Here is an 18,284-nt window from a genome sequence, read left to right on the forward strand (position 1 = left end):
TTTAGGCGATATTCAGAGGCAAAAATCGAATTATATATTGTTAGAAGCGCCTCGAAATTCTGAGTTCAACGATACTTGATTTTTCTGAATTCGGGTTACGGTTGGCCCAAAAATTGCTTTTTTTCAAAAAAGACCCACCTCGATGGGGTCGGGTCGAGTCTGGATTGGATCGAAACGGATCCGATCCATATGATCTAAGTTAATATGGATTTGGATCCAATCCAAGACCCATATTAATAAGGATCTGATCCAGCTTAGTATCCATATGGATTTTGGATATAGATTTAGATTTTGGATCTAGATCCGAATCCAACAAAAATTAAAATTTTAAATTCAATATATAGGTCTAAATTAAAAAAATTTAAGTTAGGAAGATTCCCAGAGGGATAAGACACCCTCTAAAAGTTTTTGAATATTTTTTATTTAATAAATAATTATTTAAATATTAAATAATAATTAATTCAAAAATCTATTTTGATATGGCAGTTACATTAAAAATGGGAGTCTAAAAGAGCCCAAAAAGGGTGAGTAAACCAAAAAGTAAAAGTAGTTAGAAAAAGAAAGAAGTTTGAAAAAAAGTCAACAAAAAGAATCTCATGGGATATGGAAAGGAGTTAGAGATAGACTCCCATTGTAACGACTCCAACTCATACTCGTAGAAAAGTGAAAAAAAAATTAAAAACACTTGCGAAAATAAATCCAGAGACCCGGGCCTTACATTCATAACACATCAACAACCACAAGGGATCTTTCACGACCATCATCCAAACTAAAATAACTTTATTTATCAATCAATAATAGTCTGAGTACACTAAGCAAAGGAATATCAAATAACCAAAATATAGTCACTCTATCCTAAGGTAAGTGGTCAAGCAGTCTTGCGGTCCCTGTAACTCTCAATAGCAGTCCATCTCATCATTGGGCATCAGAGGTTGTAAGAAACATAAAATATACGGCGTCAGAATCATAGATTCTGCGTACGAATTCTTTTAATGAATCAAATAGGCAAAAATAAAATAAATCAAATTTATACAACATTTTAAAGGAAATACAATAACAACAATTCTAGAATTCAAATAATCATTCATGCATTAGCGAACATTTAACATGCAACAACAATATATCACAAGTAAATATACATGATCTAATGCAAAACTGGAATATGCATGATATCAATACACATGCATCAGAAACTTATTATCTTTTATCAGAGTTTTCTTTTGTATGCATGTCCCTATTAAATGCACACAATTTTAATTTCACTTTTTTTATTAAAACCACGGATACTCAAAAACAGGCACAACAATTCTCGAGGTCAAGTTAGGTCATCAGTTGTAGCTTAACATACAATTTGCATGTTATTACTGCGTTTCATACTTGGCCCTCGACCGATATCAGGAACATCATCATCCATCGGAACATTAGAATTCAGCATCTAATGTTGGGATACTAAAGAAATCAATATTCATTAATGTCACTTTTTTGGTATACCAATAACAATAATTGTGTCTACACACCACCCCCAAGCAAAGTGGCGAAATCTCCCTAAAACGGTGGCCGAGAGGTGAACCACCTAGTTGAGTTCAGGAGCACAATTGCACACGGAGTTTTAGTATCTTCACAGTTCTCTAAAACCAAAGTTCAAGATTCTCATACTATAGAACGGATATCCAAAAAGAATCATTAATTACACTGTTTTCTCTTTTTATCTTTTTATTAAAAGAAAGATTTATTTCTCAACATTTGTTTTGCAATTCAGCGTGCAAAACACAACACCAAATTCGTTTTACAAATCAGCATGCAAAACACAAATGTGAGACCTCAGCCCATTACAATATAAACAGTGCAATTAATTTAAATAATATCAAATTGATTTTTGCGATGCATATAACAAAATATAGAGCACCCCCCGCTCGTGGCCCACACGGCCTACAGTGGTTCACTTTCGACCACCGATGCACTTAAAAACCACAATAAGTATGCACACATGAAGTCATTCAGCATGCTCACAAATGCACATTCATACAACCATAATGAAAATGTACATGTATAACAATTTCACATATGCATAATATCACATGCTTAGAAATACATCACTCTTTTCATGATTCATCCCATGCACCATATGCAAACATGCATGTGATCATGCGAGTGCAACAACAATATAAATTTCATGATTCATGTTTTCATTACATGCATATGTCTATACATGCACATGCATAAAAGCTAAATTTTTAACATATATAAAATCTAGAAATAACATGAGCAATTTACATATGAGAATCTGGACATAACCATGTGCAATTTCCATATTAAATCTGTGTCTGATCATAAGCACTCATCACATCAAATTCTGATCATATCGGAAAGTCTAAACATATGTACTAGTTTGAACACAATTAAAGATGTAAATTTGCGCATCACACATGTATTAAATCTAGCTTTTGAACATATATAAAGTCTACACTTGTAGTATATGCAAGTTGAACATAACATAAACATTTGACATATTAAATTCAAAGCATACCTTACATGTAAATCTGGATATGCATTATATGTGAAAGTCTGCATACAGGGCAACACGTATATTCACTATGTTTATGTTTTTTTTATTCTATTTCTAATTCTGCTCGTATATATATATATATATATATATATATATATATATAAAGGTTCTAGGGGGTGACGCTGCCCCCCCCTTGCTTTTTTTCTAGACCTTTCTAATTGAGGCTGGAGATAGGACTTCTCATATCGAAGTCCATCTCCAACACCCCTTTCCTAATTCTATAAGAATTCCAATTTTGACTTTCTTTCACACCTTTCCTTTTTCTTTTATTCCCTTTATTCTCTTACCATTTTTTTTCTCTTAACCATTATGGACTCTTCTAGAGTCTCCCACCATTTGGTAACTTCTAAAATTCGAAATTAAATAATATTTAATATTAATTTAATTAATTATTATTTATTTATTAATAAATAAATATCTAGAAACTCTCATAGGGTGCCTTATCCTTCTTGGAGTCGTTTTAGCTTTAAAATTCTTTAATTTAAACCTATATATTGAACTTAAAGTTTTATTTTCATTGGATTTGGATTTTGGATCTGGATTCGGATCCAATGTCAAAATCCATTTGGATCCTAATTAATATAGGCCTTGAACTGAGTCTAGATCCATCTTAATTTGGATCGTATGGATCAGATTCGGTCTGATCCAATCCAGATCCAGTCTGATCGAGACCCTTTTTTGAAAAACTGCGATTTTTGAACCAACTGTAGCCCAAATTCGGAAAAGTAAAATACCGTTGAATTCAAAATTTCGAGGCGCATCTAACGATATATAAATCAAATTTCACCTCCAAAATTGCCTGAATTTAACCCAAATTTTGCTTGAATTTCGCTTGATTTTAAAGGTTGAAAATAAAACTTTTTGTCATGTCTTGTTTGGCACATTTAGGTCTTGTCAATTAGACTTGGTCCAAGCCCAAACTCAAATATCATGTGTTTTTATACTTAGCTAAATTTAGAGAATTTTGAAATTTGGCTGTGTGGTAAAAATATAAGTAGAACCCTCGATAGTAGGGTATGATATCCATGTGTCCTAAGTGATAGATCCCCAACTACTACAGTAATTCAGGATGTATCTTAATTTATGTTCTACCTCAGCGGTGATTCTCCCAATCACAGACCGCACACTTTAGGTCCGCTACAGTCAGTTACCCGAGATTAAAACATCTGAGAATAATACACCCCCGGAATGCCTCGGTTGTCTGCCAATGGGCACTTAATCCTGGTAGTAGTTGACCAATTCACCAAGTACGGTCATTTCATTGCTCTAGCTCACCCATACACGACCCAGACAGTAGTTGAAGCATTTGTTCAGAATGTGAGCAAACTCCATGGGATGCTTCGAGTCAAGGTGAGTGATCGAGACTCGATAATCTTGAGTTCCTTTTAGACAAAATTTTTCAAACTCCAAGGAACCAAATTAGCTATAAGCACTTCCTACCACTCTCAGACAGATAGCCAAACAAAAGTGCTAAATAGATGTTTGGAGACCTACATGTGAGCCTTCGTAAGGGATAGAACCCGACAGTGGGTCAAATTACTTCCTTGGGCAGAATGGTCATACAACACAAGCCTACATTTTGCCATCTGAATGACTCCTTTTGAAGCCTTGTACAAACATCAGCCACCGTCCATAGTCAGGTATGCTGACGGATCATCCTGCACTGAATCTGTCAACTCCCTTTTCCAAGAAAGAGACCAACTCTTGAGGAGACTTCGACTACATCTCCAAGGGGGCCACCATCGTATGAGTCAGCAGTATAACAAACGTTGACTGGACAAGGAGTTTCAGGTAGGAGATTGGGTTATGCTCAAACCCCCTCCTCACAAGCAGCTCACGACACGCTTAGAAAGGCCTGAGATCACAAACTCGCCCCTTGATTTTTCAGACCATATCCAATCCTAGAACGGATTGGGAAGGTAGCATACCAGCTCTAGCTTCCTCCCGAGACATGTGCATCCTGTTTTTCACATCTCCCGGCTCAAGCAGTATGTAGGTACACCGCCAAATAAGCCAGCTGATTCCCTTCTGTGTACTACAATTAACAGAAGGGTTACTACCAAAATCCTGGTCCAATGGAGCGAGTTACGACCAACAAAGGCTAATTGGGAGATCGAGGACCAGCTTCTCGAGCGCTTCCTGGAATTTCAGCCTTAAGGACAAGGCTCTGAAGAGGGCAGGATTGATAGCAGCCTGCCTATCGTCTGTACCATATTCTTGTTTTATAGATCTGGATTTACCCTCATAGAATCTGGATCTACTGATCCAATTGGGTGTATGTGGGATATGGGGTTTAGAAAGAGGGTAATTCAGTCAATAGGACCTGGGAAGGGTACCAAGTTCATAGTCATTTAAATATTTCCGAAAATAAATTTAATCTTTGTTGGGCAAATAACTTGCAATAACTGTGATATTATGTTATCTCTTAATCATTGTTATGTGCAAGATCGATAGTTAGGAAGGATGTTTGGTGTTGGGCATAGACAAGGATATTTTTTTCACCCTTCACTCATTGGACCTAGTACATCAGCTATTTTCAACAAAATAAAAGAGCAACCAGTTGAAGAATGTTCTACATAACTGAGCACAGCAAAATACAGACCATAGTCTATCCATAATACAATCCAACCTTGCTTTTTGAGGATATGTAGAAAATGCAAACCTTGCTTTTATAATATAATTGATACAGATATATTTGAAACATCTAATTAGATATGTAAAAATTCAAATTATTAAAATGAATCTATATCTATCTAATACTAAACACAGTACAAAATTAGGACAAACTAGAGAGAAAAGCAATGATAACTTACCAACGTAAATATAATCCTGTTCCACCAACAACAATTGGCACATGGCCAGTTCTAATAATATCTTCAGTTGCCTGTCTGGCATCATCAAAGAATTTCCCAACGGAATAATCTAATGCATGAAAAAGTTGAGCATATTAAGTGTCCATATTTTACACATACCATCCAAGTTGAGAACAAACACATATTTCCACTAAACACATTGTTTTTTCCTTCATAAAACTAAAGAATCACATGAACAAGGCTTGGGAACACATCACTACCACAAAATAGATACTAGATAAGATTTTTATCATTATTCAAAAACATGAAGGCAGGTTTTCCATAAAGCTTCTGAAACTGAGGGCAAAAAAGAATATGTACATATCCTCATGAATGTGAGCACACAAACACCCACGCACACAGACACACATACAGCTGCAAAGGTAAACCAAATTTTCCTTAACAAAGTTATGGTTGTACTAGCTTACTATGTCATGCTGGTAAACAATTAGTGCTGCAAGCTGCTTGGTCTCAGCTACTAAAAAGCGCTTATCAAAATCAGAAAACAAGCTCAATGGCCAAGTGCTTCACATACAAAGAAGTGACAACTTGACAATCATGAAGAAACCCCGCTAAGCTCAATTAGGTTCGACTCAACTTGTGAGTTATATACATATAAGAAGACAATGTGAATGTGCACATTTAAACAACATGCAGGAATATAAATAAACCAAAGGAAAATTAAGGCAACTAGAGACATTTTTTCCAATGCATGTCTTTAAGTGCAGGGAGTTAAATTATGTATAAGAAGACAATGTGAATGTGCATATTTAAACAACATGCAGGAATATAAATAAACCAAAGGAAAATTAAGGCAACTAGAGACATTTTTTCCAACGCATGTCTTTAAGTGCAGGGTGTTAAATTACGTATATATGTACATATGTATATGTTAGCATATATACATCTATATATATATAAGTATATGTATATATATTTGTAAATATTTTTTTTGTATCCTATGTTTTTATTTTTTATTTTTTTTAGAGCTATGATTACTAGCCGTTAGGACTAGTCTTACGGCTAGATTTCTAGCCATTAGACTAGTCTGACAGCTAGTTTGGGCTCTCTTTGGTGTATATAAAGGGGATCTCCCGCATGTATTTGTTATGCATTATTTGTGCATTTCAGCCATTAATAAAATAATACTTTTTATCTTGTGTGTGCCTATTGTGCCCTTAGTGGCCCTTGTGAGTTTGCCCTTAGTGGCTCTTCTGTCCATGCTCATTGTGGCTGTTTTGGTAGACTGTTATGCTCATCGGATTAGTGGTGTTGATGTGCTTGGATCTTCCTTGTGGGTGATTACTTCATTACATGGTATAGAGTCATTGGCTCTTGATTTTTGAAGTTCAAGATCTAAAGTAGCTCAAGTGAAAAGGTCATGGTTTGTGCTCTCTCTCTCTCTCTCTCTCTCTCTCTCTCTCTCTCTCTCTCTCTCTCTCTCTCTCTCTCTCTCTCTCTCCATTATGAATGACAAAGGGACCGTCTTGAATCATAAAGCACCACAGATGGGGAAACGGACTATGGGGCTTGGTAGAAGGTACCAATGTGAAGCAAAAGCTTATACTTACCATGATGGACAATGAAAAGAACATTGAGCTTCTAAGGGATGAAAAAACCAAGGCGATAGCTGAGTATGATAGAAAATAGAAAAAATGAGAAATCGGGCATTCGAAAATAATGTCATGGCTTATTAATAGTGTTGACGTTAATAAATGCTGGAGTTTGGCTAAGTTTGAAAATGTCCATGACACTTGAAACTACCTTAAGCACATGTATTCTCTTAAAGACATTGCACATGTTGCAATCTTCAAGACAAGATAAGAACCATGACATAAGGAGAGATAAGCATTAGAGGGTACTCTAATGCTCTAACCACATTGTGAAATGAGCTTGTTGTTTTGGAACCAAGGTGGCAATGCCCTTTGTATATAGAGTTTCGCCCAAAACAAATAGAGGCGGAGCATTTTTACCAATATGTCAACGGGTTGAGACCCGAATTTGAAACAACAAAATCGGCCCTCCTTCATAAGGGAAAAATATCCTCCATTGTTGACACAATTGAAGACCTAAGTATGCAAGAAAATAGGTTTAAGAGGCAAGGAGCAAAAGGTGAGGAAGAATCGGTTCCAGCCATATCTAGACCAAGAACCAACACATGTGCATATAGGCCACTTCACTTCACAAGACAAGAAGGTGACTATGGGAATAGATGAAAAATAATTTGTCACCATTATAATGAACTGGAACACATTAAACCCTTATAGCCTAAGTTAAAGAGAAAGGAAGACAAGAAGGTGGCATCCATTGGGACATCTCAAGAGGCCAAGAATGTAGAGAGCAATGGAGAAACTTTCATTTGGAACATGTCATTATCTCAACTAGTGAAAGCTCTCCAACCTCTTCTAAAAGAGTGTCATCATCAACTGGAGCCACAGTCTCTTCTTTTTCGAATCCTGGTATGTCTCCTTGGCTATTAGATTTTGGTACATGTTTTCATATGACCCCAAATTGTGATATCTTATCTAAATGTCAACCTAACTCAAATGACTTTAAAGTTTTTACCGCAGATGGTACTTCTCTTGAAATTAAAGGAATAGGTATTTTTGAAAAAAATAATTAAAATTCAAAAAACAAAAATTATTCCAAAAGTTAGATTTTAAAAATGAATTTAAATCTTTTATCCGTTATTCAAATTTTCAACCATGGGTGTGATACTCCTTCTCATCAAATGGTTGTTGGGTGCAGGAACGTCAATCAAGGAAGCTGATTGGAGAAGGCTATAGGGAAGGAGGTTTATACCACATGGACTTTTTGAAATTTTCAAAGGATACTTTGTGTTGTAATATTCAAAAAAATGATGTAAATTTATGCCATAAAAGATTAGGACATTCTAGTATTTCAATGTTGTCCCATTTTCCAATGCTAAAAAAAATTGTAACATTAAAAACTTTGATGGTAGTGATTGTAACATTTGGATGTAAGTGTTTTGTTTTATCCAAAAAAGGTGACAAACTCTCTCCTTGTGCCATACCTTATGTTTTTTTTAGTATAGTGATAACCAAAAGGGATATAGATGCCTTGATCCTCAAAATGACAACAAATATATTCCCTGAAATATGTCTTTTCTTGAGAATAAGAATTCCTTTAGTTTGATAAGCCTAAGGAGGTAACTGAATATTCTTTCTTGCTTGATTTTCTTTCGAAAAATTATATTGATAAATGTGATTAGGGGTGGGCAACGGGCCGGGCCGGCCTTCTAAAGGACCAGGCCGACCAGATTGGCCCGGTCAAAGCACGGCCCGTCAAATGACGGGCCAGGCCGAAGGCCCAGTTCAGATTGGCCCATTGGGAAACCCCCGGCCCACAACCCGCCCATTAGGCCCGTGGGCCTAAACGGGTCGGGCCAGGCCAAATATATATGCATTATATATAATGCATATATATATGCATTATATATATATATATATAAAATGCATACATATAGTTGTGAAAAGCGTTGAGGCATAGCAAGGCACTCCACCAAAAACTGAGGCGAGGCGTAAAGCATAAGCCTCAAAAAAAAATTTGAAAACTTAAAAAAAATTATAAAAAATATCTAAAAATACGAATAAATAAAGAAATGCTTTATTGATGAAGTAACAACCAATAAGAAATAGAAAATCTCAAATCAGTACTAAAACCTTCTTCTTCTTCTTCTTCTTCTTTTTTTTGCGCCTCATGTCTCAGGTTGGCACCTTGAGGTGTAGAGGGCCTCGCATCAAGGTGAGACGTGCCTTTTGCGCCTCAAGGCGCATTTTTTATAACACTGATTAATATATATTCGGGCTAGGCCGGGCTGCGGGCTGCCCGACCTAGTGCCAACCTCTAAATGTGATTGTCAGTTGCATGATCGCAATGATGATGATATTGATAAAGTTAAGCAATATAATGATGAGGTTGATAACCAACATGGTGAGGTCCAACCTAGTAGTGATAAGACTTATATACAATATTTTAGAAAAAGGATGAGAAACCTCCATGTGCACTTGAAAAATATTTATACAAAGATACAATAAGCAACAAATATACTAGACAATCATATAGGGTGTCCAAGCCACTAGAAAATTTTGTATCATTTGAATCCTTCTCACCTAAGTACAAGGTTTTCTTTGCTCTTATTCACTCATATTTAGAACCCACATCATATATGCAAGCTAAAGATCATTCAGAGTGGGTAGAGGTCATGAGGGTAGAAAAAGCTAAAACTTGAAAAAATCAAGATTTGTAGGAATGAAACCTACAAGTTGTAGATGAGTGTATAACGTCAAAACCAAGAGTGATGAAATTCTTGAGCGATATAAAGCTAGACTATTGGCCAAGGGATACTCGCAAGATTATGAGATAGACTATGATGAAACTTTCGCACCTGTTATTAGAATGACCACAGTTAGGACTCTTATTGCTTTTGCTTCAATTAGGAATTAGCCTATATATCAGATGGATGTAAAGGATGCTTTTATTAATGGAAAACTTATTAAAGTGTATATGGAGGCACCTCCTGGTAAGAGTATTTTTTAGGGGAAAACTCTTCGCATGTGTAAGGTTGTTTATGGCCTAAAGCAGGCACCTAAGGCTTCGTATGACAAATTTAGCTATGTTATTATTGATATTAGATTTAAATCATGTTTGACTTACAACCTTGTTTGTTAAGGAATCTGATATAGGTATTGTTATCTTGTTTCTATATGTCGACGATATGATCATCACGGGCAGGACAAGTAGGGAGCTGAACATATCAAAATGCTCCTTAAAAATAATTTCAAAATGACTAATTTGGATTTTCTAAGACATTTGTTAGGAATAGAAGTTGTTTATTCCCCTAAAGGTTATTTGTTTTCTCAATCAAAGTTTGCCCTCTAATATTGTCTTCAAGTCTGGGATTGCAGATGATAAGAGAGTGGATACTCCCAAGGTTACTAATGTCAAGATAAGGATTGATTATGGAGAACTTCTTAAAGACTCGTCGCCTTATCGACAGCTGAATGGAGCTCTCTCTTACCTATCGATCACTAGGCCAGACATAGCTCATGTTGTTCATACAAGTAAATTTCAACATGCTCCTACATCGGTTCATATGATAGTTATTTTTATGCATTATTAGATATATTAAATATTTTATTTCTAGAGACCTTGTTGTGTTTTCTTCTTCTATGTTAGATTTAATTACTTATACTAATGCTGATTGGGGAGGTGATCCCAACAATGGGCACTCAACCACGAGTTTATGTGTTTTTTTAGATGAATCATTTATCTCATGGAGGTACAAAAAACAACAAAATGTCTCGCTCTCATCAACTGAAATTGAATACAAAGCTATGGCTACCACCACGAAGGAGATTATCTGACTAAGAAGAGAGTTCATGAAACAGGAGCTACAAAAATGTGTTATGACAACAAGAGTGTCATTTACATCGCCAACAACCATAGGTTTCACGAGAGGATAAAGCGCATTGAAATGTATTGTCACTACGTTCGAAAAGAGTACCTTCAAGACAACATTGATTTGCCCTATGTTGCATCAGAGTACTAGTTGGCAGATTTCTTCACCAAACCTCTCTCGACTCCCAAATTTTACTTCCTTCTTGGCAAACTTCTAGTTATCATACAGTAAGTTTGAGGGAAAATGTTAAATTATGTATATATGTACATATGTACATGTTAGTGTATATACATATATATATATATAGATATATAGATATATGTTGGTGTGGGTGGGTGGGTAGGGGTGTGTGTGTGTGTGTATATATATTTGTACATATTTTTTTATTCTATTTCTTTTATTTTTTATTTTTAGTTTTTAGAGCTATGATTACTAGCCGTTAAGACTAGTCTAACGGCTAGTTTGGGCTCTCTTTGGTGTATATAAACAGGATCTCCCCCATGTATTTGTTATGCATTATTTGTGCATTTCAGCCATTAATAAAATAATATTTTTTATCTTGAGTATGCTCCTTTGTGTATGCTTATTATGCCCTTAGTGGCCCTTGTGAGTTTTTCCTTAGTGGCTCTTGCATTCGTGCTCATTGTGGCTGTTTTGGTAGACTGTTATGCTCATCAGATTAGTTGTGTTAATGCGCTTGGATCTTCCTTGTGGTTGCTTACTTCATTACATAGGCAACAATCCGAGCTTCTCACAATAAGCTCACATCCAGCTCCTTAAAAGCTTAGATCAAGACCGAGTTTAATTGAGGTGTCATTACAAGCCAAGCTCAGGCTCATCAAGAGCATGATTAGCTTGTTTTAAATTTCATTGAAATATATATCATAAAAACTGGTGACCGTGTAGTCATTGCAAGTAAAGGCACCAGCTCCAAGTTCCACCTTGTCCATCCTTAACACAATAATTCTTTTCAGTAAATGCTTGGCTCAAGCCAAGCTCAAGTTCAGCCAAGCCATGCTGGACTAAAGAAGTTCAAGGTAATGTCGAGACTTGTACATGAGGTACAAAGCAAAGCTCAAACAAACCATACTCAGGCTCTCCTTGGCTCATGTGCAGCCCTGCACATCTTCACTATAGCAAAATGTCAAGGCCCAAATGACAAGTGCCCAACTGAACAAAATGACTGGTCAAACTTTTCAAAAATTTTAAAGTTTTAGAATAATTTTGTATTTTAACTTACCAAATTGCAGCTTTGGAGAAAATTTTGCAAAGCGTCAAAATGTTCTCAGCATTGATCATAGCACTCAAGTTGGTAAGGATATCAGCAACCAGCATTTCACACTCATGATCCACATCTGCTACTACAATCCTTCGCCTCAATAGAGGATCTGGGATATAGGATGTGCTAGCAACTTTATAATACTATCTGCATTATAGCTTGACAGTAAAGCTTCCTAGAATGCAAATACGTGAAATAAAATTCTGCACAACAATTAGTCAATAATTTATCAAACTGTTTAACATCACAAATCCATGATAGGTTTTTATCTAATATCATTATACTTAAATTCCACTTCAGTTCTACTAATGGAAGAGTATTCAGATAATCTTAAATTCAATGCTAGAAGATAAATGAAATCAAATTACCTTCAGATGGGTGTAAGATGTCAATCAAATGGTGGGGCACCTCCTGCATATAACAAGAAGAAGAAATTTTCACTCTATATATGATACACTAACTAAAATATGGACACTATCCATATAGTAGCGAGAAAACACACTATCCATATACTAGTGAAAACACATGAACACACAGCATGCACATATTCGTGCACACATAAGTGCACACACACAAAACTAGATATGCTTTAACTTTTATATTATAAAACAAATTTGTGCTTACTGATATAAGAACACATCTGATGTTGCAATGACATGTACTTTAGATTAAAATTGATAATTTAAAATCAATACGAAAAAAGTAAACACAATGACCACAAAATCACTCAGTGGTTGCCAAAAGTATCATGTGATCCATCAAGCATGTTGATATGATAAATTTATGTCCTACTAAAGACGGCCTACACCTTTTCGTATAGTTCAATGTTGCTGCTTTCTTATTAGGTTGCCTGGGCATAACCTTGGTTCATTAAGGTTATTTGGACATCTAGAGTTTCATTGTTCTTTTATTCTTTTGTTCTTTTGTTCTTTTGTTCTTTCTCTTTTTTTCGTGTATTTATATCAACATGTATATGTTTATATATAACATAATAATATCTTCCCTCTTGAGAATTTAAGGGTGTGTTTGGATATGAGAGAAATTGTGTGAAATGGAATTCTAATTGCCTTCTCCTCCTTGCCGCGTCAAATTCGCTTGTTTGGATATGTTTGCGGGTTTGGTAATTAGAATTCCAAATCCCTGAAATTCTCTAATTCGAGTTCCCACCTCCTCAGGTGTGAACTCTAATTCTCAGACCAGTCGAGATATCAAGGCATTGCTCATATGAAGGCACTTTCTCTATCTCCTTCCCTCCATTCTCCTCCTCCTTGTACTAAGCCATGCAGATGCAAGGTGTCCCTTAAAGATTGTGTGAGGCTCCACACCTTCATCATAAAAATTGCTTCTCATCCACCCTGTATAAGTTCAGCCAGATTATAGAATCACGCTCACAACTTCTTCATAGGTGAGGCTTGCCAACTGATTGATCAAATGGCTGAGAGGAATGCTTTTCCTAGAACACCATGATCAATGGTTACATAAGAAACAATAATCTCCTCGAATCCCAGTGTTTCTTCAAATTGGCGCCAAACATACACAGTCAGCTGTAACTCTATCATCTCTGGCTACACAAGGAGTGGCTATTGCTTTTTCAGAGAAATACAAGAAAATGGCACCCGAACGCATGAGTTCACCATCACCACCAAGCTAAATTTTGCTGAAAATTTGTTGCATCTGTCTTATGGTAAACAGATTCACTAGTTTTTGGTTAAAAACGCAAATTTTAATGGTTTTTTGGGCAGTGTAATTGTTGAAGTAGGCTAAGTGTGGAAATCTGGATCGTGCAGTTATAATGTTCGGTGAAATGAGTGACAGAGACGTGGTGTCATCTATGGCAATGGTGGCAGCATACTTGATAATGTGGACATGGGGAACTGCATCATGGTATCAAGGTTTTCCAGGAAATGGACATTCACGGCACAGTCCCATGGAACATGTGCTTTCAGGTTATGTTCAAAGTGATAATGCTGAAAGAGCTCTTGAAATTTTCATTCAAATGGCTGAAAATGGGATACCACACAAAATGAGCACTATTACGCAAGCACTTCGAGTAGCTCTGTAAGTCTGAGGAGCTTAGACTCGCAAATTCAGTTCACGCATGTGTTTTAAGAAACTGTTTCATCTCTAATTCTGATAAAAACAAAGAATAACATTGAGAATTCTTGAAGAAATTCTTTGGGAATGTGAGAGTTATCCAAACAAGAGAATTCCAAAGATTGAGAATCTTCTTTCTTAATACTTCTATGGAATGAGAATTCACTCTCCATGAGAATACTCCTCCAAAGTATCCAAACGCACCCTAAGTGACCAAGAAGCACCTTACTTGAAGTCAAAAGTCATTAGGTTTCTCAATCAGCATCAATTCTTGAATACAACATAAACGATGATGCACTCAGTGGATATGTCAGTACGGAAAAAGGAAAGTAATGATAGGAATAAGAGGGAGGAAAAGCATATTCTTGTAATTTTCTTAGTAGAGAAAATTTTTCAAAAAGCAGCACAAGATAGAAGCATAAAAACCTCTCTTTCAGAAGTCAAAGGTTTCGCCGATCCAATGTCGAGTCCACGATACACCTGAAACATGTGCATTGATCAAATAAATCGGGCATGAACACGGTTAGTTCTGGTAATCGATAAACGACACAAAAATAAAGTCGTGTGCTTGCATTTTTAGATGGTTAAGCAAGAATTAAAAACGTTTTCACAAAGAAAAACTACGATGGCAGAGGGAATTCATGGAAACAAAATGGCCGCGACTCGAACCTACAACTAAATGAGCGAACTCCGCTAATGCTCAAGTCGACGGAGAGCCCAAACGATGGAATTAAACAAAAAAGAAAAAAGGACAAGAAGAAGCACGAATTCGTTCGGTAGAGAAAGAGGTGTGAGGTCGGAGCACCTGAACGGAATCGGCGCTGATGATTTGACCGTTGAGTCGCTTGGCGAGATCGAGAGCGAGCCGTGTCTTTCCAGCCCCAGTGGGTCCGGAGATGACGATCACCTTCTCCTTCTCCTTCTCCTTCTCCTTCTCCTTCTCCTTCTCCTTCTGCTGCTTCTCCTGATTGTCATCGTCGCCCCTCTTCTTGGCCTCCACGCTCAGAGTCGTCGTAGTTCTTCTGAGTCTCCATCGGCGAGGAGTACGGAAAAGAGTGGAGGAAATTTCAGCGGGGAAGGAAGGAAGCAGGGTTTGGAGGCGAAGGCCACAACTCCAGACGCCCAATCCTCTGGTCATGTCGTTCTGTCCCGTTCCCGCCAGAGACAAAGGATATGGGTGTCAGTGGCTCGGAGTGTTTTTTGAACGATCTCAATTACTACATTAACCGTGATCTTGATCCAAAATACAAACTGCCATGCTGGCATAGTCAGGCAAATCTCCTGTAGGCATAGTGCATTTCCTTCGGAGAAAAAAAAAACGAACAGAAAGGACTCGATCGAAATTCCGACATCGAACTGGAGCAAACCGAAAAAGAAAATCGCGAAAATTACTTGTAAGCCTTGATAGAAATCTCTAGAAAAAATTACAAAAACTCATCTAAGGTTTGACATAATTACAAAGCTACCTCTACCTTTTTCAAAATTATAAAAAATTACACCTTAGGTCGGATAATGTTTCTCATGCACCCGTCTATACACGGCAGTGGACCGGGGGAAACGAAGCCCTTCCACGCCTCGCCCCGTTTGGACCAGGGATGGAAGACATAAAACGGGGATCGAGGTTAAAATCAAAACAGGTGCAGAGATGGAGACCAGGATGTACTTAGGCTTTCCTAGGGATGGCAGTGGACCGGGGGAAAGCGTCGCGCCGCCTCGCCCCGTTTGGACCAGAGATGGAGGCAGGAATGAAGGTTAAAATTCATCCCCGTGCGGGGATGGACTGACACTTCCCCCGCCCCACCCCATCCCCGCCCCCGCTCTTCCCTCTCCTGAATCCCGATAGCACACCTGTTAACCCAAATAAACCCTAACGCAAACCCCCTTTCTCCATTTCTGTTCACCTTCCCTCTCACGCAGCCCGATTTTTCCCCCTTCTACCTCCCTGCCTCCGATCGGAGGGGCGGTTCGAGAGAAGAACCGCGGTGCCACCCACGCGAAACAGGCAATTGGGGATGAGCATAGACTTCTTGCTGTCAAAGTACCAATTATTAGTGATGTTCTCCATGCTCACCACCACTGCATAAGTGTTACGGTTCTGCAGGAGATCTTTGGCAAGGTCGATTGCGATCACACCGGCACTACAACCCATCCCGTTGAGATTAAAGGTCTTGATGTTTTTCCTGAGCTTGTACTTGTTGACAATCATGGAGAAGAGTGAAGGAGTCGGATTGAAGAGGCATGAACGCTCGAGGATCTTACCCTAGAAGTCGAAGGCTGGGTCTCGATGTTACCAGAGAGGCGGGAGTGCTCCAATAATAGGGAGAAGGAGACCTTGAGGTCGGGGGGTGTAAGAGGAGTAGTCAACAAGGTAAACGGGGCGGGTCATGATGTAGAGGGTGGAGCCGAAGATAAGGAAGGCGCAGCAGGCGATCACTCTAACCAGATTGAACTCGAGGTGTTGCCACAGTTGTCGGGCATCTTCAGGGTTCATCTGGGCGACCTCCAAGACGATGACCACCATGAGCGGGATGGAGCAGGGATGTGGTGGCGGCGGTGACGAGTAGGGGGGCGAGGCGGGGGTGGGGACGAGAATTGGGATTAATATTTTGAGACGGGGTGGGGGTGGGGGTGGAGGTCCAAAGTCTCCCCCGCCACGGGGATGGACCGGGGATGAAGGTTAATTTTTTGAGATGGGGCGGGGTGGAGACCTTGTCCCCCGCCCCTCCCCGGTCCACTGCCATCCTTAAGCTTTCCCCCACCCCTCCCCTCCCCTCCCCCACCTCATCCCTCGATCCTTCTTTAAAGATGAAGGGGAAATGGTGCCCCACCACGTCTTGCCCTGTTTGAACCCGGGATAGAGGACATGAAACGGGAATGAAGGTCAAAATCAAAACCCGTGCACTACAAAAAAATAGTTGATTAGCGACGGAATTTAGCGACGGAGTTATATCGTCGCTACTTAGCGACAGATTAACGAGAGAAATGAATCCATCGCTATATTTGTAGAATTTTACGAAACTAGCGACAGATTATATTCCCTCGCAAAATCCGTTGCTACTTAGCGACGGATTGTGCGAGAGAATATTTTGTCGCAATAAATACGACAGTTAGCGACGGAATTGCGACGGCTAAAATTCCGTCGCAACATAGCGACGGCCTAGGCGACGAAATATTTTCTGTCGCCTTTTTTGTTTTTTGAATTACGATGGCTTAGCGACGGAATTAATCTGTCGCTAAGCCGTCGCTAAATGTCGCATTACCCCTAATCCCAACCCTCTTTTTCCTTTCTCCTTTCGCTGCTCTCGCCCGCCGCCCTCTCCCTCCTGCCGCCCTCTTCCTTCGGCCGCCCTATACATCCCGTCGACCTCTCTGCCGGCCCCCACCGTTCGCCGGAAGTCGATCTCCGTCAACCTTCCGCTGCCGCCGTCGCTGCCCGGAGCAACCGCAGGTACGTATTTCACCTTAAATGGATTGGAGGTCGACCCCCTGCGTTTTCCGGCAGGGGGTCGACTCTGCCAGGCAGTCGACCCCGGTAGGTGGTATGACCCTCTGCCGTGTCCGGCCGGGGGTCAACCCTGGTAGGGGGTCGACCCCCTGCCGTGTCCGGCCGGGGGGGGGTCGACCCCCCGCCATGTCCGGCCGGGGGTCGACCCCCCGCCGGCCGGACACGGCAGGGGGTCAACCCCTTTTGATGTCCGGCAGGGGGTCAACCCCCTGCCTTGTCCGGCCAGGGTCGACCCCCTGCCGTGTCCGGCCAGGCGTCAACCCCCTGCCTTGTCCGGCCAGGGTCGACCCCCTGCCGTGTCCGGCCAGGCGTCAACCCCCTGCCTTGTCCGGCAGGGGGTCAACCCCTTTTGATGTCCGGCCGGGGGTCGACCCCCTGCCGTGTCCGGCCGGGGGTCGACCCCCTGGTTTCTTGCTCTTTTTTTTCTTTTTTCAGAAATTAGGGTTTTTATTTTATTTTTATTGTTTACTTTTCTTTGATTTTCATTGATTAGGATTTTTATTTTGATTTTCATTTATTAAGCAATTGAATCAAATTTCTTAAATTAAGGCTATTTGTAGTTAATT

General features: G+C 39.2%; 1 protein-coding gene across 1 annotated transcript in view; it reads right to left on the reverse strand.

Annotated features, from left to right (window-relative positions):
- Positions 1–16,481, reverse strand: part of IPT9 (isopentenyltransferase 9) — a 50,911-nt gene extending 34,430 nt beyond the window's left edge. Inside the window, exons 1-5 of the mRNA XM_089983690.1 lie at positions 16,473–16,481; positions 15,019–15,357; positions 14,640–14,693; positions 12,488–12,530; positions 5,380–5,488 (exon numbers count right to left, since the gene is read on the reverse strand). Coding sequence (XP_089839816.1) covers positions 5,380–5,488; positions 12,488–12,530; positions 14,640–14,693; positions 15,019–15,351 — 539 coding nt within the window. The 5' untranslated portion in view covers positions 15,352–15,357; positions 16,473–16,481. The remainder of the gene's footprint in view (positions 1–5,379; positions 5,489–12,487; positions 12,531–14,639; positions 14,694–15,018; positions 15,358–16,472) is intronic.
- Between the last annotated feature and the right edge of the window lie 1,803 nt (positions 16,482–18,284).

The sequence above is a fragment of the Nuphar pumila genome, chromosome 12 (assembly GCF_984573655.1).
Source record: "Nuphar pumila chromosome 12, dmNupPumi1.hap1.1, whole genome shotgun sequence".
NCBI lineage: Eukaryota > Viridiplantae > Streptophyta > Magnoliopsida > Nymphaeales > Nymphaeaceae > Nuphar > Nuphar pumila.